The sequence below is a fragment of the Pelecanus crispus genome, chromosome 1, assembly GCF_030463565.1.
Source record: "Pelecanus crispus isolate bPelCri1 chromosome 1, bPelCri1.pri, whole genome shotgun sequence".
NCBI lineage: Eukaryota > Metazoa > Chordata > Aves > Pelecaniformes > Pelecanidae > Pelecanus > Pelecanus crispus.
Genome location: NC_134643.1, coordinates 32,802,987 through 32,828,529, shown reverse-complemented (window position 1 = coordinate 32,828,529; position 25,543 = coordinate 32,802,987). Strand labels below are relative to the sequence as shown.

The 25,543-nt window shown below is 40.3% G+C and overlaps 2 protein-coding genes across 2 annotated transcripts; one reads left to right on the top strand and one right to left on the bottom strand.

Annotated features, from left to right (window-relative positions):
• Positions 1 to 325: 325 nt before the first annotated feature.
• THAP5 (THAP domain containing 5) lies at positions 326 to 9,514 on the bottom strand. Its single transcript, XM_075721559.1, has 3 exons — positions 9,426 to 9,514; positions 5,258 to 5,447; positions 326 to 1,819 (listed from the first exon to the last, which is right to left on the bottom strand). Exons 1-3 carry the CDS (start codon positions 9,506 to 9,508, stop codon positions 851 to 853), a joined length of 1,242 nt encoding a protein of 413 aa, XP_075577674.1. The 5' UTR covers positions 9,509 to 9,514; the 3' UTR covers positions 326 to 850.
• Positions 9,515 to 9,783: 269 nt separating this feature from the next.
• Positions 9,784 to 20,406, top strand: DNAJB9 (DnaJ heat shock protein family (Hsp40) member B9). The gene is made up of 3 exons (XM_075710724.1): positions 9,784 to 9,824; positions 14,578 to 14,805; positions 16,576 to 20,406. The coding sequence occupies exons 2-3, from the start codon at positions 14,589 to 14,591 to the stop codon at positions 17,004 to 17,006; spliced, it is 648 nt and encodes a 215-aa protein (XP_075566839.1). The 5' UTR covers positions 9,784 to 9,824; positions 14,578 to 14,588; the 3' UTR covers positions 17,007 to 20,406.
• The last annotated feature ends 5,137 nt before the right edge of the window (positions 20,407 to 25,543 follow it).

Below are 25,543 nucleotides of genomic sequence, written 5' to 3'. Positions count from 1 at the left end.
AAGAGTAACTTATAGAAAAATAATGAGCCAGATTCTGCTACTTTCACTAGCAATTTGGTCTGCAAAGCATTGTTTTCTTCAGTGTATTATTAAGGGTATATGCGTTACCCAGCTACAGATTGTAAGAAAATCAATGCAGAGCAGATAGGACTCTCTGAATAGTTAGAGCTTTCCCTTTTACTAACCAGGAAAAATATGTTTCTTTCCATTCGAGCTGAATCACCAGAAAAACAGATGGACCTGTCCACTGTAACAATATTCTTAAAGAATTTTTGTTTCTAGAACTAAATGAAAGGAAACACTTTTTATTGCAGAAACTATTTTAATAAGGTCCAAGTGTACAAAAAACTGTCAGAACAAATGTTAGATGGACAGAAGATTAAAGAGTAGTTGTGGCCTCACTGGACAAAGTGTATTATGTACCTCATTACTCATTTGAAAGAGAATTGGGATGCTTTTTTTTTTTTTTTTTCTCCAAACAAGTTTTATAATTGTCCATCCTACACACTTATTCTGTCCATTCTACTGCTGCCCCAAATGCAGCAGTTGCATGTTTCAGAGACGCCCGCAGCTAGAAAGGTTTAACCTCTCTTTATTGATTCAATTCATACACTTTTTAACAAAACTTTAACAGGTTTTATTTTTCTTTAAAGCTTACTTGCAAGTCATGTTTTATAGGCAATGTTCTACCACCTAGCTTTGGTAGTGGTTGATGTAACATTTTAAAGAATATTTGCTATTCACACAATTTGCATTAGATGTTTAAAATACCAAGACTGAAACAAAAGTTAATTTGTCCAAAAAGGACAAAGAGACTAAAAAGATATTTTAGAACAATCATCGAAAGCCTTTACTGTATCATAGTCACTTCAAGTGTTGTAAAGCAGTTTTCTACAATCTTCAGCTTTTCTTCAGAAAGTAGGTTTTCTTGCTTCAATTGTCCAATAAGAGCTTCCAAGGACCTGAGTCTCTTCAAAGTTTTTATCTCCTGCATTTCAAGTAGAGTTATCTTAGAGTGCAGCTTCGAAATTTTTTGCCAAAGGTGATCTCTGTCTATGTCTTGTTTGCAGTATGAATGCTCAGTTTGTAATACTTCACTTCCACCATATGCATTCATATACACAGATTTAACTGTTTCTGTCTCCTCTGTGTCAAGAAACTCTTGCTTAATAGGCAGGAAAGAACTATTTACTATTTCAGGGTTTTCTGGACTCTCAGCTGGCACAATAATAGCAATGACAGATTCTTCACTTCCACTGAACTGTTCAATAGTTTGTGTGACTGTACTCAGCAAAACTGCATTTTCACTTGTTGGCTGTACTTCAACAGAGCAGCCTACAACATGAGAGTTAGGATTTTCAATTGCATAGTCAGTAATTGAACCTAAAGCATTTTTCAGTTTCAGAGGTGAATTCAAGTAGTCAGGGTCTGTAAATTGCAAGACTGTAGCTGTACAACCTACTGGATCCTCTACAGAAGTATGAACACTGGTAGCTTCCATGCTCTGGACTGCTGCTGCCATTAAAACAGGATTAGGTTGATGCATATGCTGCTTAGAGGAATTATCAAGAATGACACTGTCTGCCTGAAAGTCTTCTCCATTTTGAAGTTGCAGTGTTTGAATTTGTAAAGGTTTACTCAATGCAGTTGAGCAAACTACTTCTACTTTTTCATCTATGTTTTCTGCAATTACAGGATTTTTCTTTGGTGTACAAGGTTCAAGTGATGCAGATGCTTTCTCTGACACTACATTTGTATTTGTTTCTTCTGGGTCTTCTCTCTTTATCTCTTGTGGGCTGTTCTGAGAAGAATCTTTTTCCTGGAGGAAAAGAAATCCAAAACCAACCACCTTGTAACTAGGAAATCACTGGAGCATAACAAAAATGAGGCAAATCTCATTCCATAACACAGTATTGCATTAGGAGTAATTTAGATGAGCACTGTTTAAAAATTACACCAGGAACCTAAAATTCATGTAAGCATTTTCCATAACTTTGCTTCAGGTCCTAAATGTTAAAATACTATTTTAAAGCTCCAGAGGCAATAATACTTTTTTTTTTTTTTCCTTTTTCAAACTCTAAGGAGCTTTACTGATTTACATGAGTCATCATAATTTTAAAAGCACTTGAAGAGAAGTGGCTACACGAATCTGACAGACTGGCTAACATCTCCTATTACCATCTGAAACACTGTAATAAATATATGTATATTAAATATACACAGTACAAGATTTTTGCATGAAAGATGCAACAAAGTTGTTTCAGAAAGATATAGCAAATTTTTAGTCACATGGTCTACCCCAAAAGAGAATTTTACAACAACAACAAAAGATTATGAATGCAGGCTTGCAGAATAGTCAACCATATTCATGCACAATCATACAGGCTGATTTTTAAATGAGCAATTCAATTCTGACAACTAAACTTCACAATTCATAAAAATGGAAAACTTGTTTTTGGATGGATGGAAATCTTAGCAGAAGGATACAATTTTAACAGGACTTTAAACAGAAGTTGTTACTGAAAGAGGGACAATTTGAAGTGTATCCTTTTTTAGCCACCTTCTTTTCCCCTCCCTCACATAAACTACACCACCACATGATTAGATCTAAGATCAGTATCCAAACTTTTTAGTATGTCAGTCAGTGAAACAAAAATACACTAATAGTGTCTTCTTTTTTTCTAGTAGGCTTGACTATGAAGAGACCAAGCTGCAGAACCTGTACTCATGTTAGGCCTATGGACTAAGAAAACAAAACCAAAACCGTCCAGAACAAAGAAAGAGAACAAGAAGCAACTTTCACTTTGCTAACTAAGTATAGGCCAGGCAGAAAAAACAGAAGAGGGGGAAAAAGAAAAGAAAAAAAACAAGAAGCGGGGGAAGGGAAGAGGCCAGGCTGAAAAAACAGATTATGATGGAAAAGATAACTTCAAAGTGTATGTTCATAAATATATGTGTGTAGTCTGAAGTATCCTAAATACATTAAACTTCGTAATTTGATTTTATATGAAACTTCAGTCTTCAAGGACTGAAAAATGTATACAAGAATAGAATTAATTTGGTTACCTTTATCTTTTCAAATATGATACTTAACATCACATCAATCTTAGCGATTTTGAGAGAATGAAGTATTTCCCTTTCTCTGTTCTACCAGCAGCTGAAATAGACCTTCTCAGGCTAAATCTTTTAACTAGACAAATCTCTTATGAAATAAATTAGGGAAATGTCCCCCAAACCCTTGTCTACCAAAACTGCCAGTAAGGCTGAAGGAAAGGTGCCAAAACACCTCTGAGGATAGAGCTGCCTGAAGAAAGACCTTTACTTTCATCGAAAAGCTTCCTTGTCCATCGGTCCCTGCCCTCACACTCTTATGACAGTCTTCAGAATAAAAATCCTTGCAGATTAATGTAGAATGGTTACTGATATTGAAATGCAGACAACTAACACTGCTCTTGAGACACAAACATTCTTTATTTAGAAGAAGAAATAATATGAAATGTTCCCTGAAGAATCATTAAGCGTTTCTGGGAAGATATCCTTCACTTGCTCCGTAACACATAAAGCAAGGTGGTGGTGAGCAATACACAAATATTGCAACTTTTCACTCTCAGTTTTCCAAACCAAGGGTTTATAGACAAGTGTTGCAAGGCAGCTTGGGACCTTAGCTTCTTGTTCCTCTACATTAACTTGGGAACACACTAAAACAAGGGATTCTTCCTCAGAGTAAGGAGAGCTCTTTCCCATGTCTTTGTGAATATTCAGCCTGTGTAGCAAATTTGGGTTTGGGGCAACTACAGAACCAGTGGCCTAGTCAGTGGAAATCATTGATTTGCTAAGGTGGTCACTGACAAGATAGGTCTGGATGTTTAGAAAAGTGCAGTCAGAAGCGTGAGGTTAAAAAAATAATGCCGGAGAGAGGAGTGAGACCCCAGGAAAGCAAGTTCACAGTATCACGGAAATGAAGAACTGGCACCTCTTATCTTTTGATAGCAGGGAAGTGATGGATACATTGAAAGGAAGCACAGAATATTATTTTTCCAAACTGGATAGATCTATCTGGGATTTCCCAGATATATACTGCTGAGGCAAAACTAATTTTGAGAAGCCATTGGTATATTCTTGGCAGCACCACCGTATAAAAAGTTTGTTACGTTCATAACTCTACTGTCCATCTTTGTAGGTACGCTATGAGTGGTCTATGGTCACATGCAAAACGAGAGAATGAAGAGGTGGGGAAAAGCCAACTTTTCTTTAGGGGGAAATCACACAGTTTATCAGTAATTGCACAGCAGCATAGGGCAGCAAAGTCCAGTTCCAAAACTAGGGCTCCCTGTTACAGTAACAGCACAGGGAAGTGAAGGAGATATTGAAGTGGGGCGGGGGGGAGGAAAGATATTTATTGCTAAGTTACTACTGCTATAAATTGCAATATTTTCTATTTTTATATTTGAGAGATTTATCAAGATTGCTTTTCACTCTATAGAGTCAAAAGCTGCCTGGACAACACTTGCAGCTATCCAAGAAGACAGAGAGCTTCATGACTAAAAATAAATTGTTTTGTAAAATTAATTAGCCACACATTTCAGTTTCAGCAATTTAGCCTTAAATCCAGTCCTTCCATTTCTCCCAGCTCCAACATGATGATCCAGAGGAAGAGAGTTATGTGCCAGAAGAGAATCAGCATAGCTTTGATCAAGATTAGGTGCCTGTGTAGCACAGTATTTTTATGTAATCAATAGTACAACTCTGTGAAAAACAAGATCGGATAGTCTTTGTGGGGTATCTTTAGCAGCCTACACTCCTCAGTTCTTAGGTGTTAGAGAGGTTAGCGACAGGAAAGAGAAATGTGTAGTTTTAAACTAATACATTCCAAAGCCAGTATTTATGTACAGTTAATAAAAGGCCTTAAAAGAACATTAAAATATTAATTAAGAGTAATTGCACAGGAAAAAGTATTTAGAATCATAATATTCTCATAGGAAATTTATTTTCCCATGGAAAATTTCCTGTAGGAAAAGCTTCTGTAATTTCCAGTTAAAAAAGATATTGAACCTCCAGTCAAAGTATGGGAAGCTGTTCTTCCTTTACACTATGGAATCACATACTCGTTTTATGTCAGTCCTATTGACAAAATATTCTGATGGACAGGAATTCTATTTTTAAAATAAAATATCAATATATTACAGATAATTAGAACATTTGTGTTACATAAATAGTTGGTTAGCTTTGTACGATAAAAAAGATAGGAATACATTACCTCATCACCTGGGGAAGAGAAAATTGTTGGTACAGCAGTATGTTTCAAGTATCGTATACCCCATCGCACATCAAGGGAATCAGGGGTAAAATGATCACTGCATAGAAGCTGGTGCTTACTTGGAGTCCATGCATCTCGTTTCATATTCCGCAGCCACTTCTCAAGTCTCTCTTTATCATGAAGTGGAAATCTTTTTTAAAGCAGTTGAAAAAAACAAATAAAAACACAAACAAAAAAAACCTTTTTTTCCCCCCCTTTCTTCTTTTCAAATAAAGAATATCTCATTGTTCCTTACAAGGTAGTCTTTCCTTACAAAAAGAGTAAAATGATAATTTTTTAAAAATTTTAAATATGAAATGCTAATCAGGATGTGACTTATATGTTAATCCAATAATTATCCAAATTATTTCTAGTTGGACATTTGCTCCACAGTTCAGCAGCAGAATTTATGTTGATTTCTGCTGGCCAAGAGTGTCAGAACCAATGGCCAAGATGTTTTCAGAGGCTTCGTCCTGTAACACTTGCTCAGAAAGTAGTTCTGAAGTCAGACGAGATACTCTGACTTCGTTTAAAAAAAGTTAGGTCTGGTCTTCATTTCAGAAATACTATTTGTGGAGCTTTTTTGTCTTACTAGACACAATTAGTAACAAAACCTTTTGTACCTGGTTTTTTGTTTAACAGAGTACCTCTTAATATATGTCATACTTTGGATGATCTGGTAACTTGGAAATCTGAACATTTCCAGTGTAGGATTTAAATTCTGTTCAAAAAGTAAATACAGACAAATGCAAAGCATTTCTATATTTTGTGTTTCAGCAATTAAGGTTTCTTACAGCATTGAGAGCCCACACAATATTATGTAATCCATAACTAACTTTTCAACCATCTAACCTAGTTGGAAAATGAAGAGTGTACACGTTCATAAAAAAAATTAAATAAATTTTGAAAATATATGCAAATAGTCAGACAAATTACATGGGAAAGAGAAGTAGAAGAAAGCGGGAGAAGATATGGAATTTACTTAATGAATTGCAATACACGACTTAAAGGGAAATTAAAGGCTCATTATGATGCATGTACAGTCAAGCAGTTATGGTAATGGCAACATGAACATTCAGACCACTCTTGGCTCTCATCTCTTACTAGACAGATATGTGGGTATTTGAAATCTGCTTATAGATTTCTCTGGCACATATCAAGTTTCTTTCAACTCTAGCACATAACCACATACAACACATAAACCAGAGCTTGAATTCTGAACACTGTTAAATGACTACTGTTAAGAAAACAATATTCCTTAGAATCATGAGCAATAATTATTTAAAAAAAAAAAAATATCTCTGGTTTTGGGTATATGAAACTACAAGAGATAGATTAATGTGGTCATTAAACCTGACCTGATCATAACTGTAGGGTGTAAAAGCTATTAGCTATGACGGACAACAGAAACATCCAGACATGAACAAGTGCCTGCAGACTCTTTACAAGAGCCATTTTGTTTTACTCCCTAAATAGAAATGGAGCGTTCCTAACTCCATTTCTCTTCCCTTAGCACGTTTTTCCTTTTAATTAACAAACAGTTCTTTTGGTAATGTTTATTACCATCTCTTAATGGAACTTCAATGCACAAAAAATTTGGTTCTGCAGTCAGGTATTCCCACAAAACAGAAGCTGGGGAGAGAGCCTGGAGCTCCCAGCATCACCTGAATGCTACAAATGACACCAGTCAGTTGGGCTACTTCTTGGCAAACCCTACATCCCACACTCAAAACCCTGAAGCTGCAGGTTTCCCCCAAAAGCCACACATGGCGATGACTCACTTATGTAGGCCCACAGTGTTCCAAAACTGTAAACTTAGCTGATTTTGAGAGAAAGATACCTGAGACTCATGGGATAAATGTGCAGGTCTTCACCCCTTCCCCAATCTTTTGAATTTGTTGCCATTTAAGTTTTGAAGTTACCAAGGAAACAGAGCAAGCTTTTGATGCATCTGGCTCTGAGTGTCTGCAGGAATGCAAGGAATAATGCTAACAAGAACACGGTAACCTCTCAAGGACAGGTTAGAGGTTCAGCCTTTTCAAATCCTGCCCACCTAGATTGCGTACACCCAATAGCAGCATTACATATATTATACAGCATGCCCCAGGAGTAACAGAGCTTAGCCTGGGATGCTAGTACATAGCTTCAAAGAAGGCTCTCAGTAAGAGGATGGCTTCTTTCAATTGAAGGTCGTATCACCAATTGCACCCTTTCCAAGAAGGGCTTGAGGACATCTGCTCCCACTACCGCTACCCTTGCAACACAGCATTCACTGCCTTCCTCACAGTCAGCCTGCTTCAGACGGGAAACAAAATAATCTGTAGTGAAAGACAATATCTGGTAGAGAAATCTATTATTTTAGCTCAAGGGCAACATTGCCAAAACCTGCTCCTGCTCTCAGTACCCCCTTACTCATCATCAGAATCTGTTCTCTGGTGTAAACGAGACACAAAAAAATGGAAAATGGAAAGAGGAAGTGAAAAGAATTTATTCAGGAGCTGCCACCACTGCACAAGTCAGAGAGGTGAAGAAATAAAACAAAGAAGGGCAGTTAGACCAGATGAGACTAGGTCACAGTTAAGAAGTTCAGAAGGGGCCCAGACCCAAAACCAAAGAGCAGCAGAAGACTTCTTTGGGGTGATAAGAGGCAAGGAAACAAAACTTGCAATTCACATCAGTAGTAGTTGCTAGTGTAGGGCAAGAGATCTCTATAAATCAAATCTCAGCACCCATTCTACAGGACCATGATACTCGTAATGCAGCACAATTCAATGGCTAGATAAAACAGCTGCGTTTTTGCTATCATCTTTACACTGACACCATACATCTGAATATAAATATGTATCAGCACTGAAACTTGTTTTGATCATCCACGTGGCACATCTTTACAGCAATAAAAATAATTTATTTCCCCTCATGATCGTTTTATGATGAATCACATATTAAGAGACATACCAGGAAAAAGAGCTTTCCTTCAATCTAAACTAAAAACCCTTTCAAAGCAGTCTTCCTGTGGGTCTTCCCACATAGCCTTCCTGATGTTGGAATAACAATGACTACTCAGCAACTGAAACAAGCCGCCAACTTAGTTTGAGGTATAAATTTTACCCAAACAGATTTTGAGGCTAGTTGTGACATTTATTCTTCAAATATTTCTTAAATGCTACGAAATTCCTTCTGTTGACAAATGCTTATCATACTTTCATTCAATAGAAAGACATTAATATTTAGTTACCTGCACTGTGCTCCTCTCAGGGTTGAGAAACACCGTTTGTAACTTCACCAACTCACTGGGAATCAACAGCCACATAAGTGCAACTGTACAGAGGTTACTGTGGGCCTGCCTGGGCCGGTGACTAATCAGTCAGGTGGCTGAATAGTACTATGCAGCCACTGGAAACTGGTTTTTGGCAACAAAGCCAGTTAGCTTCCAGCTGGCTCAGCTGCCTCCAAACAAACCAGCAATGCCTCTGTTTGCAGCATAGGCAAGATAATAATTCTAGTGGCAAAATTTAATTTTAAAGAGTCTACTTTCCTGCTCTCCTCGCTTAGCTTGCGAGCTGTCAGATAGAGAATACTCAGCTCCTCCACCATTAAGCCAATGCCTCCACTAATGCTCGCCCTGCTAAAACACCCCTTCCACAGAGGCAGCCGCGCTCGGAAAAAACGGGGTAGCCGGTGCTATTTAGCTCTAACAGCTAAACAGCCTCACGGTTATAAGGGCAATTTTTTTTTTTTTTAGTCGAATCTGTTTGGTTTTCACTTCGTGAATCCTCTGCACCTATTCAAGAGCCCTTCGACAATGCTGTACCTCCCCCCTCCCCCCAAGCAAGTACCGTCCGTCTTCGCGGGGGGCTGATTAAATATTCAGCCTGTCGACCCTTTTTCCCTACACCTTTCCCCCCCAGAGATCAGAGTGTTATTCTCCTCCACCCACTGGGGACCAGGCAGGGCTCCAAGGCGGCTCCCAGTCCCTAAAGTTAGTTTCTTGGCCATTTATACACCCACACTCCCCCCCCCCCCCCCCACCTGGCTCCTGAGGGGCCACTGCGGGCCTCGCCCCAGTCGGCGTTCGCCATCCCCGGGGCCAGCCCTCACCCAGCCCCCACCCGCCTCCCCGGCCACTCACGGGTAGAAGCTCAGCTTGCGCTGGTCCCTGGCGCTTTGGCCCCCTCGGTTCTTGCAGCAGGACGCGGCGCAGTACCGCGGCATGGCGGAGCGGCGCGGCCCGGCCGCGGGGCGGAACCATTCGCGCGGCGGCAGCGGGGGCGCGGGGGGCGGGAGTCACGGGGACAACGGCCGCCGCCGCCACCTCCCACCGCCCCTGGCGTCAGGGGAGGAAGCCCCGCCCAGCGGCGGCAGCCGCGTCACGTGGGGCCCGAGCGGCCAATGGCGCAGCGCTTCGTGTAGGAACGGCTGGCGGGGCGCGGGGGGGCGGCCTGCGCGAGCGCTGGCGGCGGTTGGGCGGGAGCGGCGCGCGGAGGAGCAGCGGCCTCGGTGCTGGCAGCGGCGGCGGGCGAGGGCTGAGGTGAGCGGCGCGGCGGGGACCGGGCCTTCCCCCGACGGGGAGAGGGGCGGCAGCGAAGGGCCTGGGCCGCTGTGGAAGGGCTTGGGGAAGGCGGAGGGGAGGTGAGGGAGCCGGAGGGAAGGCGGACGCGGAGGGGCCGGAGAGGTTAGGGGGCGCTGGGGCGGCCGGGGGAGGGGGATTGAGGACGCTGTGGGAAGGGGGGGACGCTGGGATTCGGTCTGGTGGATTTGTTTGCCCTTTGAGCCCTGCTGGGCTCTCGCTTTTCGCTAGCCCCGTCTGCTGTGGTCTTTCCCAAGCCTGGCCGACTTGGAGGTGGGACAGTGTCGCTCAGTGTCGTTGGTGTCATCTGCCGGGCTCTGGTTCGTCCTTGCTCTGTGCTGCGGTTCTAGCGAGGTTTATTAGGGGTCTGGCTAGGGGGGATGATGTCAGGGGAGGCTCCGTGTCGTTTGCCTGTTCTCCAGAGCAAGATTCAGGAGAAACTCTTGGATTTGCTTTCTGGTCAGTATAGGAGAGGCCAAGAAAAGTACAAGCCACGGAGTTTGACAGACTTTCCTGTGGCTGGTTGTGGACTAGGAGACTTGCTTACTCATCGGGTTAGTTGTGATATGAGAACCAATGGAAAACTTTGGTAACTTTCTTACTACTAATAAATCATTTAAAAAAATAATCGTGTGATTCCACTGGATAGTGCGTCACAGTTCATGTAATCAGAGCAGTAGTGATGCTATGGATTTTCTGAGTATTGTGAGACTTCATGAATATAAGCATTTACCTAAGATCTTTGTTAAAGACTTTCAGAGAGGGATGGAATAGGGCATTTGCATTGCAAGATGGAAGTAGGTCCTTATTTTCTGTATATGACAGATTTTATTCCGGGTATATCATTCTTAAACATCACTTTGTTGTGCAGCTATTGAAAAATGTTGATAAACTGATAGAGAACCAATTGAGTGTTATCACCTCTATAATACTTTTGATAAACATTGGACGGCATACTTCTTATATCAAGCTTAATAGTAGTTGAGATCTGTAACTACTTATCCAACGGAGTTAAATAGTTAATCTGTGTTAATAAAATCTCTAACTTTATTGCTACATGTACTGAAATAAAATGTAGTTCTTCGTAATTGTTAGGAGGGACTGGTTTGTGGTGTGACCTTAGTGTCAAGAAGTATACAGAACTTAATGAATTCTGGAATGTGTTTTAAGTTAACTACTGTGCATAGCCTGGAAAGTGAAACTTATCTGTCCCTTTTTGATTGAGGAACTGAGGGAGAAGAGACGTAAGCAGAGTAAGAGTTTAAAAGAGACTTTATTTTGAAAGGGATTGTAAAAATAGTTAGGGATGGCAGGGCAGAGGTCAGGCATTTAACATCTTAGTTAACAGTAGCAATGCTAAGATGCTGACAGCATATAAAATAGGTATTTTCTAAAAAATAAGTTCAATAATTCATGATAGTATCTAAATACAAGACTTACTATGTCTTTGTGATAACCTTGTAAGTTTAAAATGCTGCTTATGTTGGAGCTTCCTTTGCATTTGATTTTCATTTGTGTTTAATTTTATTATATTTGATTTCATTGAGTTGTTCAAGGGCAGGATTAAATCTGTCTACATTATTTAAAAAATAGTGAAGCTTAAGTACTGATTTTTTTTTTTAAATATGCTTTAGAGATACAGATAAAACTAGGAGCAGTATAGCATAGAACTGCATTACAAAAATCCTAATGTAAAACTGTAGAAAAAGGAAAACTTAGGTGTAATTTGTTTTTGAGAGTAATAGAAGTCAAGATAGAGCAGAAAACTTTAAAGGAGTGACTTGATGTTCTCAGGCTGTGATGAGCTTGGGAGTTATAAAAGAGGATTTGGCTCTTAATGAAGGACATAAACTGCTCTTTTTAGCTCTTTTCAGTGTTTAATAGCAGAAGCAGGGAGGTTAGCCTTAAGAGAATGCAGGAGGTGATTATACAAGCATGATGCAGGTGTGGGGAAGTGAAGTAGAATAAAAACAATCTCACATGTGAGATGAAGACGTAAATCTGTATCTATAAAGCACAAAGAGGAAGAAAGCCCCAAAAGTGTGTAAGGATGTACATGTGTGTAGTTCTTAGTGCCTGAGTGGCAAAGTTTCAGGTTAGTGAAGTCGTGAGAGAAAATACACGGAAAAGCCTTGGAAAGGCTTGTACTAAAAATTTGGCTGGTATCATGCATGAATAGTACTGAAAAGAACTGTCCGCTTGGTATCTAAGTACACTGATCAAAATACAATTTGTTACAACTGCTGCTCCTTAACACTTGATATCATGCAGGCTGCCAGCCAAATAAATGCTTAAGAGGGCATGGATACGTTAATCTTACGAGCTCTTTGCTCTTGCCTCACAACATTGGCTTTAGCCCCCTGACCTGCCTATTAGAAATGGTATTTTTTTCCATTTTTGGTCCTTAGGTGTTAGTTTTCTTTAGAGGGTATGGACTTACTATTAAAGGCTTAATTGTCTTATGTACCTGATATTCAAAGGTTTTGAACTCTGCGTGACAAATGTTTGGGCCATGTATTGTCTAAAACTATTCTAACTTTAATGGTACTCCTTACCAACTGTAAGGTTAGTTTATTCAGCTTTCAGGAAAATAACACCATTCATCTCTCTTGAGTTGTACTTACAGTACACTCAAATCAGTGTAATCCAGTGAGGCGGACATGTTATTTCTGGCATGTTCAGGGCCTTGTACATCCTCCTGGTTAGGTGACAGCCAGCATTCTGTCTTTGAACATCCACGTTTCTGTACTCTGTGTTTTAAATATAACATGCACAGGCCTTGGAAAATCATTTGATCTCTTCTGGTAGGAAGAGCTCACCCTGTCCTTCATAAAAATCATGAAAGATCATGTGGCTACGTGGAACTGATTTTTCTTACAACTTACTTCTGCCACAACTTTTTCCCTGAGTTCTAGCATCAGTTTGTTTTAAAATACAACTTTTTGACAAATGTGTTGCTGAAAAAAAGTTACAACTTTTAATTATTGCTGAAGCTCCTTGTCTTATATGGAAGACTTCTTTTTTGAGTTCAGACATTGAGAGTTTCATATGTAAACCTTTATCTGCAGATGAATTATCAGATGAATTCTTTGATATCAGGGATATGGTAGGTGTTTTTATTTCTACTACAACCTAATATGAAAGTAAGCTAAGTCCAGCTCATTGTAAAGGAAAGGAAAATGTGCCCTACTTCACTGAACACTGCACTCTAAATGAGTGTTTCACTCTTTATCATAGACTCATAGAATGCTTTGGGTTGGAAGGGACCTTTAGAGATCATTTAGCCCAACCCCCCTGCAGTGAGCAGGGACAGCTTTAACCAGATCAGGTTGCTCAGAGCCCCGTCCAACCTGACCTTGAATGTTTCTAGGGATGGGGCCTCCACTACCTCTCTGGGCAACCTATTCCAGTGCTTCACCACCCTCATTGTAAAAAAATTTCTTCCTTATATCCAGTCTAAATCTATTCTTCTTTAGTTTAAATCCATTATTCCTTGTCCTGTCACAATAGGCATTGCTAAAAAGATTGTCCCCATCCTTCCTGTAGGCCCCCTTTAAGTACTGGAAGGTCGCAATAAGGTCTCCCCACAGCCTTCTCTTCTCCAGGCTGAACAACCCCAACTCTCTCAGCCTGGCCTCATAGGAGAGGTGTTCCAGCCTTCAGATCATTTTGGTGGCCCTCTTCTGGACCCACTCCAACAGGTCCATGTCCTTCTTGTGCTGAGGGCCCCAGAGCTGGACGCAGTACTCCAGATGAGGTCTCACCAGAGCAGAGTAGAGGGGCAGAATCACCTCCCTTGACCTGCTGGCCACGCTGCTTTTGATGCAGCCCAGGATTCAGTTGGCTGCCTGGGCTGCAAGCGCACATTGCTGGCTCATGTCCAGCTTTTCATCCACCAGTACCCCCAAGTCCTTCTCTGCAGGGCTGCTCTCAATCCCTTCATCCCCCAACCTGTACTGATATCAGGGGTTGCCCCATCCCAGGTGCAGGACCTTGCACTTGGCCTTGTTGAACCTCATGAGGTTCACACAGGCCCACCTCTCCAGCTTGTCCAGGTCCCTTTGGATGACATCTCATCCTTCTGGCATGTCAACCGCACCATTCAGCTTGGTGTCATCTGCAATCATGTTCTCCTTATTTCAGTTAAATGACCGTCTGCAGCTGAGCATGAGTGTCTAACAGTCTTGCCTTTCTGCACCTCACAGTCGGTCTCTGGGCCAGTTGTGTTTTCAGGCTCTTATTGTTGCACAAGCTAATCAGTGAATTGGTCTTCCAGTATTGAGTGGGGTTTTGCAACCTGCGCTTAATTTAGAGCTGTTGTGTTTATGGTCCTAGAACTCAAGGATTAGTTTAAAGCTATTTCAGGTACGCCAGCATGAACTGTTTGATACAGTGAAATGTATTGCATATTTGCTTCGACAGCTCTGTGGGAGAATGTACAGTTAAGGATAGGTATGAAACAAAGATGAATACTGAAGTATGCTCGTGATGCATGTGAAATGTGAATGTGCAGTATTTTCATTTATGTATTCTGTGATTATGAAACTAGGGGAATGGAGTTTGTTGAAACGAGTGAAACAGAGTGCTTACATGTCTGTCACTGAGTGACTCCTGAAACATACAGGTCTTCCTCTTTCAGCTTACAGTTGTACCTTTAAGTTCTTGTGGAACCTGAAATAACTTGTTCTTCAAGTATATTTCTTTTTCTTTCTAGGAACCAGAGAAATGGCAACTACGCAATCTGTCTTCACATTTGCTCTCTGCATTTTAATGATAACTGAACTAATACTGGCTACAGAGAGCTATTATGATATCTTAGGAGTTCCAAAAAATGCATCTGACCGCCAGATCAAGAAGGCATTTCACAAGCTGGCTATGAAATACCACCCAGACAAAAATAAGAGTCCTGGTGCAGAAGCAAAATTTAGAGAAATTGCTGAAGGTAATACATGCTAACCGTAGTCCTAATAATTCAATACATGGCTTGTATGTGGTAACTTATATGTAGCAAATGTGGTAACTTAAATCTACTCTGTTTTTAGTGAATAAGAGGTAAAAAGATTTTTTTTTTCCCCTTAATTCTACTTCTGTGGTGTCAAATGTGTAGCTTATTTCTGTGTCCTTACACATAGGCAGGCCTTTTACAGTTTATGCTTTCCTGCTTATTAGGCTTTTTGGCTTATGCCTTTTGTCGCAAAACATACTTGGCAGTAGGACAACTTTAGCCCTAGGATGTTAATTCTTATCTTTAGATCTGCCTAGTAAGATCCAGTTCAGGATTACTAGGGCTTCAGGGAGACCTAACAGCAACCTTCCAGTAACTGTGGGGAGATTATAAAAAAAAAAAAAGTGGCAAGGTGCCTCAGTGGTTCGTGGTGGGAACACAAGAGACAACAGGTGCAAGAGGTTCAGAGTGGTTATAAGGAAAAACTTTTTCAACTTGAGGATAGGCCAGTGTTGGAACACGTTGCTTAGAGAGGTTGTGCAGTCTCCATCCTTGGAGATTTTTTTGGGAATGAGTGCATAAAGCCTTCAATAACCTAGTCTGATCTCATAACTGACCCTTTTTTGAGCAGGGGGTTAGACTAGGGACTTCCTGAGGTCGCTTCCAACCTGAAAATTATCCTGTGATCCTAGGAACATGCCATTCGTAAGTGTTTTACGATAAAATATAATGGTGGAAGCAAATAATAATAGAAAAAGGCTTGCTGAAAAATAAGGTGTTCCCACTTCCGCTCCCCATAGACTCTGTTATAACATCCATCTAGTTGTGTAGTTCTAAGCTAATAAGAGACTTCCGGGTTTTACCTTCTTGTCTGCAGAAAAGTTCTTTTGAAAGAAAGGTAGTTATTAACATAGTGAAAGGGAGGGACAGTCTTGTTAGATACTTACTGCAGTTGTTAGCACCTATTACAGAAGGAATTAGGAACTCTTACGTAAGTGTTGAAGTATATAGATAGTTGCAGGCCTTTGACAGATAAGAAAATGGAAGCATTTAAAATACCAGAATGGATATATTATCAGTCAGAGTTTTGCATTGGAACACCAGTAGCTGTAGCTCTGGACCAAAGACCGGATGGAAACCTAATTCTGTTTCAGGTATATCCAATCACAAAATCTAGGTTTATTGCTGGACTTTTGAGAAAATGAGAATTTGGACATAGGGGAAATTAATTTCCTTTATTTTATCTCCTTGATGTTTATCTGGTTGCTTAGTTGTAACTGCGGTGTAGTTAAAACTTGCTGGCTTGATGGCAAGTAGCTTTGCAGATGTTGCACTGTGTATCTGTGATAGGAATGCAGCAGGCAGTTCATTTTGTTAGGTAGAGCTCCTAACTCTCTCTCTCCTTCAGTCTTTCTGATTGCCATGTGTCATTGCTATTTTCTTTCAAATATAAACACTAATCTTTATTGCTATTTAAACTAAGTTGTACTATGTGAATTTAAAATTTTGAGGATATAATCTCTCCTTGTAGTATAGCTATATTTATTTATAATAATAAATATTTATTTTGAAACAGCTTATTTTTGTATTCAAGAAAGTTAAACAAGTGCTGAGCTTGATTGGGCTTGTGTGTTGAATGAAAGTGTTGCTTGAAATTTGTCCTGTTAAGGGGGTGGGAGAAAGCTGCTGTTCTTTGTGTGTATGGTTTTCTTTTTTTTATTGGGAATGCAAATAAACATTTTAAACTTTTTTTTTTAATGGAAATAGCATATGAAACATTATCAGATGAGAATAAACGAAGAGAATATGATCAGTTTGTCCGTCACGAAGGACAAGGAAATAATGGAAGCCCATTCCAACAGTCATTTAATTTCAACTTTGACGATCTGTTCAAAGACTTTGACCTCTTTAGTCAAAATTCACGGTCAAAAAAGCACTTTGAAAATCACTTCCGAAGCCATCGGGAAGCTCACAATCGGCAAAGACGTTCTTTCCAAGAGTTCTCCTTTGGAGGTGGACTGTTTGATGATGTGTTTGAAAATATGGAAAAAATGTTTTCGTTTAGTGACTTTGAAAATGCACACCGACATGCGGTGCGAACTGATACGAGGTTTCATGGATCCAGCAAGCACTGTAGGACTGTCACTCAGAGACGAGGAAACATGGTTACCACGTATACAGACTGTTCCGGACAATAATGTTTCCTTTCTTTTCATCTCTTTTCTTCTTCTTTCAACATCTTCATAATCTTTCTTGGTTTTGTGCTAACATGGAAAAAATTCTTTGAACTGTTTGTTCTAAAAAACACCTAACTGCTATAAAGAAATTGTAGATGAAACTAATCTTCAGAACAGAAACAACGTGCATTTGGGAAGTAGATGTCTCAGTAACTACTTAGAATGGGAGAGAAATAGTCTCATGTGACAGAAGAAGTTATATGTATTTCAGTTTAGTAAACACTTACCAATAAGTTTGAGCTTCAACACAAGATATATATTTTTAATTTCAGAAATGTAATATTTTTTCATATATGCCAATTCAGGACTCTTTTGAGTTGCTGGTGCATGGATTACAGTGGAGAAGATACTTTAATTTTGAAGTGCTGCTTTCTTTATCACGTCTTTCCAAGTTTTCACTTGCAGTTTTTACCTAATACGGACTTGGTGTGCAAATTAGATAATTTACACAAAATAGCAGCAGAAATATGACTTACCTGGGTCTTTGTTACTCTGTCCAGCATTGCAAATTTATTAATAATAAAGTGCTTTCTAAAGCTGGAAAATAACAAGAGGGAATATGTTAAGGTTGTGTCTCACCTAGGAGAGTGAGGTAGGAATTACTTTATTTCCAAATAGCCTTTCATTGGCCTGAAAATATTTTAGGATTTGAATAACCCTTGGCTTATTTAAGGGATGTTCATGTAAGTAAGTTTGTGTGCGCACAAGGTATCTTTTTTTTTTCTTCCAAAATACAAGTATCTCTTTAACAAGGTTTGGAACAGCATACCGAAAACACTCTTGTTTCATGCTTATTATGTTACCACGTGTGCAATGTAGTTTCTGTAGCTCAGTTTATTGAACTTAAATACTCCTCTGTGCTCTTGTGAACTTAAACTTAAGATAAGCTTGCCTACAGATTCCTAGTGTTTCTGGAAGGGTCTAAATAAAAAATAGATAGATAGATTGTGTTTAGATTGACAGATTTATTACCTGTTAGCAGGAATTTTTCAGTGTTGTGATTTGAAAGGTAAATTCTTAGCATAAACACAGAACTGAAAACATAAACTGAAAATTACAGTTGTTGTATTCATCTAATGCCTTGTGGTGCTGGAATCCGATAACAAGGACAGTGCTTGGGTATCAATTTCAGCACCACGGAAACCCATACCCAGTCTAAACTATTTAAAACTAAAAAAAAAAAGGAAAAAAAATCCCAAACCCCACAACAAACCCCCTGAATATTTTAAGTGATGTCAATCCAAAAGTTGCTGGTTTATATCTTAACTAGTAATACAGCTTTAGTATATTAAATTGGTTCCTCTTAATAAGGTTGCCGTTACCCACATATTGCTGTCCCTTGAGAGTTGTGAGATAAGAATTTACCTTTTGGATTGATTGCATGAGCAAAATGAGCTTTTTAAACAGCAGTGTTCTAAATAGGCTTTGAATTCTTAAAATCCTTCTCAAAAGAGTTTTAACCCTTTGCTTCTCGGATGGATATTGAAAGCTGCCTATTTGCTAAGTAACTTTAACCTTCCCCTCAAGGGTACGTATTACTACTTGTTCAGTTTTCATTCACTAAATACTTGGAATGGATTGTTGCATTATATTAAGTGCTTTTTCTTTTCCATGTTCTTCTTTATTTATTAATAGACTAATACCTCATATATGGTCTTTATAAAAAGCCAGTAATTTGTGCAACATTATCGGAATGTGCAATATTCTTATAGTAGGAAAAGTGCTGGAGTGAGTGTGTTTGTTATTTCCACCCTTTTTCTGTGTAAGTAGAGATTTTTGGTTTCTTCTGTATAATTAATATATGATTCAACCAAAAGTTGTAATTCATGCAGATTTCTGCATTTTTTTCTTAAATATACTCCATCAGTCCTGTGCATGAATCAAATTATCTGCCTGATTCATATCATATGAGCATCCAAATGAACAAATTATTAACTTAAAGTTCTGAATTACTTTCTCTCACAAATACCAAGTTTTTGAGAGGGCATTTCTGTATGCATTTGAGGAGAATTGTTCACATTGGTAAGATTTTGGAAGGATGTGGCCTTTAGTATTAAATGTGACAGAGTGGTAGTGAATGTCATTTAGGGATGATGACTGCTGGAACTTAGAGGTGGGAGGCAACTCTAGAAGCAGAATGCAAAGGTAAAATATTAATGCCTTCCTTAGTCTAGTGCATACTTTTGTAATTTATAAAAAAAAAAAAAAAAAGAGAGAAATTGGAAACAGCAGAATGAGTAGTTCCTAAGTGTGGGAGAAGGGATATTTAAAATTCCTAGTAGAACCAAACAATTGACTCTTCAAAGGTGGTTTTCTCCAGTTATGAACTTGAGTCCATTCCCTAATCCTGAATTAGAGGAATAAAAGCTAAAATGAGTACTGTAAATTGTAGGAAACACAGCCACCCCCAAAATTTAAGTCTATTTTAAGTGACTGTATGAGTTCACCCATCTTTCAGGATACGCTTTTTGGTGAAAGGCAAGGGTCCTTGGCTGCTTCTAGGTTAGCTTCCCCTCTTTAAGGATGCTCCAGACTTTATTCATACAAAGTGTATTTGTTTTCATTAACTCTTTAAAGTCAAAGTATGAAACTGATAAAAAAAACATAGGGTTGCTAGTTTTGTAGCTGATAGTACCTTAAAAAGACTTCTGCCTAACCTGTTTGTATCTGCTTCTGTATTAGTTCTCTTAATTACTTGTCATAGGAAAACCAACTAATACTTCCTATTATTCCTATGGCTTCTAAAAGTGACCTTTCTGCTTGTTCTGGTTGTTGATCCAAGGTAAAATCCAAAGGAGAGCTTGTCACTAGAATCACAGAGCCCAGCATGTTGCTATCGATACGATTTTTTTATGATGGCTATGCTTTGAATAGACTTTAGCTGAAGAAATTCGGGCAGGCTTTCCTCATCCAGCAGTCTTCAGTTCCATGGCTATCAGAACACAAGCTTGCAACACATGTTGTGCTTCTCACTTATTCAGAGCTCTTGCACATTCTTTTCCTATTTATAGTGTTTGCTTCATGGCAGGCTCTCCAGCGGAAATCCTGATATAACCTTATGACACCCTTGACTTCAGAAGTTTCCTAAGTGCCATCTTTGATCTCCATATCTTGTGAAAAGACCCACCAAAACCCTATTTTTTTGTTGTATGAGGGTGAAAAATACAGTTCTTAACAATTTTTTGAAAGGCAGTTATGCATAGGTAACTCCAAATGTTTGAGTTTCTAAAACTTTACAAAAAAATAGTGGTTTTTCTAATGTTTGTTTTTTCCCATTATACTTCTGAAACACAGTATCTAGTGGAGATGAAAGTACTGTAAACTTAATTAGGGTGCCATTACATTAAATGTGTGAAAATTGTTTGTGTGTGAAGTCTTTTTTGTCGTCTTGTTTTTCTGTTCTTCAAGATGTAGATGGAAGCCGGATTCAAGTGGGTTCTGTGGCACTTGTGCTTTATGGAACGATTGGACCACTACATTTTCCCTGAATGGGATGACGAGGTTGGCAGGGAGAAGGGAGTGGGGTTGAAAGACATTGACTTAATTTTACCTGGTCTGTTTTTCTCAGACATGTTGAGAATAGTTTAGGCGCTACACCTGTAAACCAAGCAGACAACAAAGCCTGTGCAAAAGGGCTTTTTTTCTGAGAAGCAGCCAGCCTCTGCCTTGAGAACTATTGGGTCGCTGCCTGTGCTCTGAGCACCCCGCTGAGGTATGGGAGAGCAGTACGACAACAGTAATGGGCCTGGACTGCAGCTGAAAAGCGCAGATTCTGAAGCCAAGGTTAAGATGCTGTTGTGCTGATTAGAAAGTTGACTCCATGACTCTGCTTGCCAGCTCTTCTTTTCTGGGCCTGATCCTTAGAAGGTGGAGGGTATAAAAGTTTTGGGATTCGGTATGTCTCATTGCGACGTTTCTCATTAGAACAGTCTTCCATGGAACCTAAGCAAATCTGCCATCTTAACAGTGCAAAACCAAATTTTGAGGACTAAATGTGTTGGAGACAATGGAAGATCTGTGTAATATTTTTATGCTGAGGAGTGTGGGTTTTTTAAAATTATTTGTAAATTGAAAACTCCCATCAGGAGTGTCTGTTGGACTTGAAACAGAATCCTTGTGTAGAGTACCTTGACTGTGCTGTGTATAGGGCTCATTTTGGACTAAAATGCTGTTCAGAGGATCTTTGGGCTCTGGTGGCTGGCGTGGTTGAGCCTGACAGGTCTGCCCTTGGGCACTGATTCACACAGCCGTGCTGCTGACTTCTGTCGTGTGGACGCCTCTTTAGGGACTGGACAGAGACCAGCTTTATAGAGGCCACTTAGCAGTTGTGATGTCAGTTGACTGTCAGTCACTCCTAGCATAAGTCTGGATCAATTCTGGATTAAGGCTGTAACTCATCCTTTTTTGTTTAAAAAAGAAAAAAAAAACCCAAACCAAACTGCTTTGAAGTGATGTCCTCCAAAGCTTAGGCCCAGTGGAAAACAACATTTTATATGGGGCCTGTTACATATTAAGCAGTGGCGTTTGATTCAATACCATTTATTTTAAGAGCTACGGTAACACTGAAATGAATGTTCCTGCTTGTGTTGTTCCTGCTGTGGTTGCAGTCGCTCCAAAAGGTGCTGTGGAGGAGCTCAGGTCACTAGGGGTGGCTGCAGTGCTCTACCAAGAGTTTGAGACACTAACTGGAGATGGTGGACCATCTTTTCCAAGCAGTTCTTCTGGGACAGTCCACTAAAGAATGAATGTACACCTGGTATCAACATATACATGGGTTTTTTGGGGGGAGGGAAGGCTGGGAGTTTTATTTATTTATTTTGACTTGTGTTGCAGGTCTGTTGGGAGTCCGAGTTGCGTGTTTCTCTAGGCTGGCAAAAACCAACTCACTTGTCAAAGGTATCACTGAAGAGAAAGGCGGAGGTGCATGTCCCATCTTTGCTCAGCCTGACACCCATTCTCCAGCCACAGGCAGCTCGGAAGGGGTGCTGGCGGTAATCTTGAGCTGTGGTGCCGGTGTCTGGCTGCTGTGGGAGTGCAAGCTTGACCTCAGAGCTGCCTGCTCTGGAGTAGATGCATGGGGTGTGCCCATTGTATGGGTTTGATGCAAGCAAATACTGCCCCAGGCTCTTTTGACTTGCAGATGCAAGTGAGACTACATTAGGGAAATGGATCATCTTCTTGTGTTTTGTGGTGGGTTTTTTGGGGTTTTTTGTTTGTTTGTTTTTTGTTTTTTTTTTTTTTTTTAAACTGCATGGAGTACTTGTGGCAAGGAAACCAGACTGGAGAGAGGGGAATGAGGAAACCAGTGCTGTCTGAGTTAAGGTAGAGAGGACCTCTCTACTGTCAATAGCTCATTACACAAGCATGTTGTTTGTGGGGCTGTAATGTCCCAAGTCCTAAGCTGAAGAATTGTGGCTAGCATACATCTGGAAGCTGGAAGCACAGGTAGAGACAGTTACAGGCTGGATGTAGAGGAACTGGAGGAAATAATGTTTGCAATGATTGCTCTAGTGTTATGGTTCAGCCAGCTCCTTATGCCTCCCAGCACCCATCACTGCATGAGGATGGCAACCTCTACCCTGGGACTTCTCCAGGAAGTAGTCAGGATGAAAATAAGTGTTTCTGTTTCAATTGCGGGTCAGGACCTAGATGAACTATTCATGTGTCCTTCTTTTCTCCAGGTATGGCTGCCTGACTAGGGACTGTGTGGTGGTGGGGAATTGGCCTGGCTCTGGTGAAAGACCAGGAATTGTGGAAGATCCACATAAGCACTGGTGGTATAGCTTGTCTTCCAAAACATGAATCTCCTGCAATGCAAAATGGAGCATGGTTTTAATAATATGAACTGTGGGGCAGACAGTGTATGGAGATGCGAGTCCTGGAGTGACTTCAGGGATGTTACAGACGTGCTGCAGCATATAGATGAGCTGCAGGATGGTGTCCTCAGCCCAGTCTGGGGTGTGGAGGGTAGGGTATTGTTTCAGAGTCCAGAACATCAGCTATTTAGGGTGAATGAGGACAACCTGCTCCGGAAGTGCAGAATATTGAGTAGTCCACATCAGCTGTCCCTGGGGCTCTACCTGTGTTGCTTTCTTCTGAAACTGTAGTTTCCAGTTTCACATCAAACCCTCCTGTTAGGCACCACTTGTTACTAGAATTTTATCCAAACAGGAGAAAGAGAGAGAATACATTTTAGGTGGTTACTTCTTGATGATATTGCCATCATCTGTTCTTCATCTCCCACTGGCATGGAAGTGAATATTCTAAATGGAAAATAGGAGAGAAGTAGTGAGCCTTGTCTGAGGGGCCCCACTTGACTTTAACCCATTTCACCGTAGCACCTGCCACTTGCAAGATTTTTAGTCTTGAGTATGCAGGATTTTGGGTAGTGATCTAATGAAAAGTTGTGTATTATGCCCCCAGGGCAGGAGTAACATACGTTTCTCTTCTGCTGTGCAACAATAGGCACTTTAGAGAACTCAATTAAATTATAAAGCGGAGCTGAAATGCCTGTCCTGGGGCAGTGTTTGCCAGACTCCACCTGGCTGAAGTAGGGGAACCCATTGAAATGCTACGATCTTAATGCTGAGCATGCAGAGCTCCAGCTGAGGAAGAAGATACTCTCTCTTCCACCCAAACTCCTTAATGAATCCAAAAAATGACTTTGATTCAGTCTTTCTGCTTTAATACGTAAATCAGTGACACGAAAGTTGTTTTAAAATAATATGGGTCTGTGGCCTGTTGGGCAGCTAACCTGTGCCTGGGTTGATGGTTCTGCTACCTCTTGGTAGCTCAAACTTGGAGGCAGGTGGGGAGGCAGGGCAGAGAGAGTGGTGGGTGTGTTGCTGGGATCAGCATGCAGATGTTATCACTTGCATACAAATAAATGAAATAATTACTTGTGCAGATGGAGCATATATACAGCTTGGTTCTGCTAGGAGCTGAATGCAGAGCTCCTGGCTTGTTGGTAGAAATGTTCTTAAAATCAAGAAATACACATTCTCTCCTCCTCTTCTTACGCACCTGCCTCTTCCCCCTTTTATTTTTCTGCTTTTGGTGTCTTGGGCTCTACTCTGCTCCAGCCCTTCTACTTTTCCCATTTGGCAATGGCTATAGTTATTGTTTCGACTTGCTTTGCAAGTCCCTATCAATTCATTTTAGGCTGTGTATACGAAACATGTTCTGCAACCCAATGACATTTTGTGAAAGGGTACAAACCATTTCAGTGCAACCTAATTTCCTCCTGTCTTTCCCCATATCCTGTTGAGTTAGCCGAGTACACAGCATGGCATTTTGTACTGGTTTTCTGCTTTTATTCTGTCTGTGGGAGAACAAATGATACCCAATCTTGCATAAAGCTAGACAGGTGCTGACAGATGATAACTTACATAAAGTCTGCTGATATCAATTTAACTTAAAAAAAAAGTTTTTTAAAAGAATAAATTGACCTGGTAGAATGAATTTATGTCTGATCAGCACTTTGCATGAAAATGTTGAAGTTTAAAAATAAGAACAAATGCCCAATCCCCACCAAAACCAAACAAAACAACCTCGCCTTGGTGAGTGGGTAGACTAGCTTGAGCAGTGTAGCTGTTCTGTAAAATTCCTTCTGTGTTGAGGGAAACAGAACTTTTAACACATGATAAATAAACAGGATTCTCTTAAGAGATACTCTAAGGCAGTGGCTGGAGCACTTAGACCTCCATAGTTAGCTTTATGCTTGCTTAAAAACAGTGATTTATTTCAACTTATGGGCACCTAACACAAGTAACATACGGCACTTCGTGAAGTTACCCTCATCAGCTGAGTTTTGTTAACTGTTTCTAAGTACTGTCTTACGTCTGCCCAGATCCAAGGTATTTGGATCAACTTACATGTCCTTCACTGGCTAGGAGAATGCAAGTAGTTATCGTGAGTTATCGCTGCTTAGACACACAGTAACTTACTAGATGCTCATAATTCAGTCATGGATTTGAGCCCTGACCTGAGTTACCCATGGTTACATAAATAATCTGAGATAGAGCCACGAGGAGAGGCCGGGTTTCTTGGCTCCTGACGTTGTACCCTTACTATGAGATAATTCTGGCTTTACTCAATCAGGTCCTGCCTGAATCAGAGTCAAATTAACATGCTGCATCAGGTAATGTTTTTTTGGCTGTGTTACAAAGCATGTCCTGTGTATGCAGTGCTTCTATCGAAACATCTTTCTTCTGTTGCGGTGCAGGTGGATCAGGAACTACCCCTGCTTTATGTTGATAGTAATATATTTTTTTCATAGGTCAATCTTTAGTGGAGAAGACATAGGTGGTTATTTTTGCATCTGTGGATTTCATAGAATCATGGAATGCTTTGGGTTGGAAGGGACCTTTAGAGATCATTTAGCCCAACCCCTCTGCAGCGAGCAGGGACAGCTTTAACCAGATCAGGTTGCTCAGAGCCCCGTCCAACCTGACCTTGGATGTTGCCAGGGATGGAGCCTCCACCATCTCTCTGGGCAA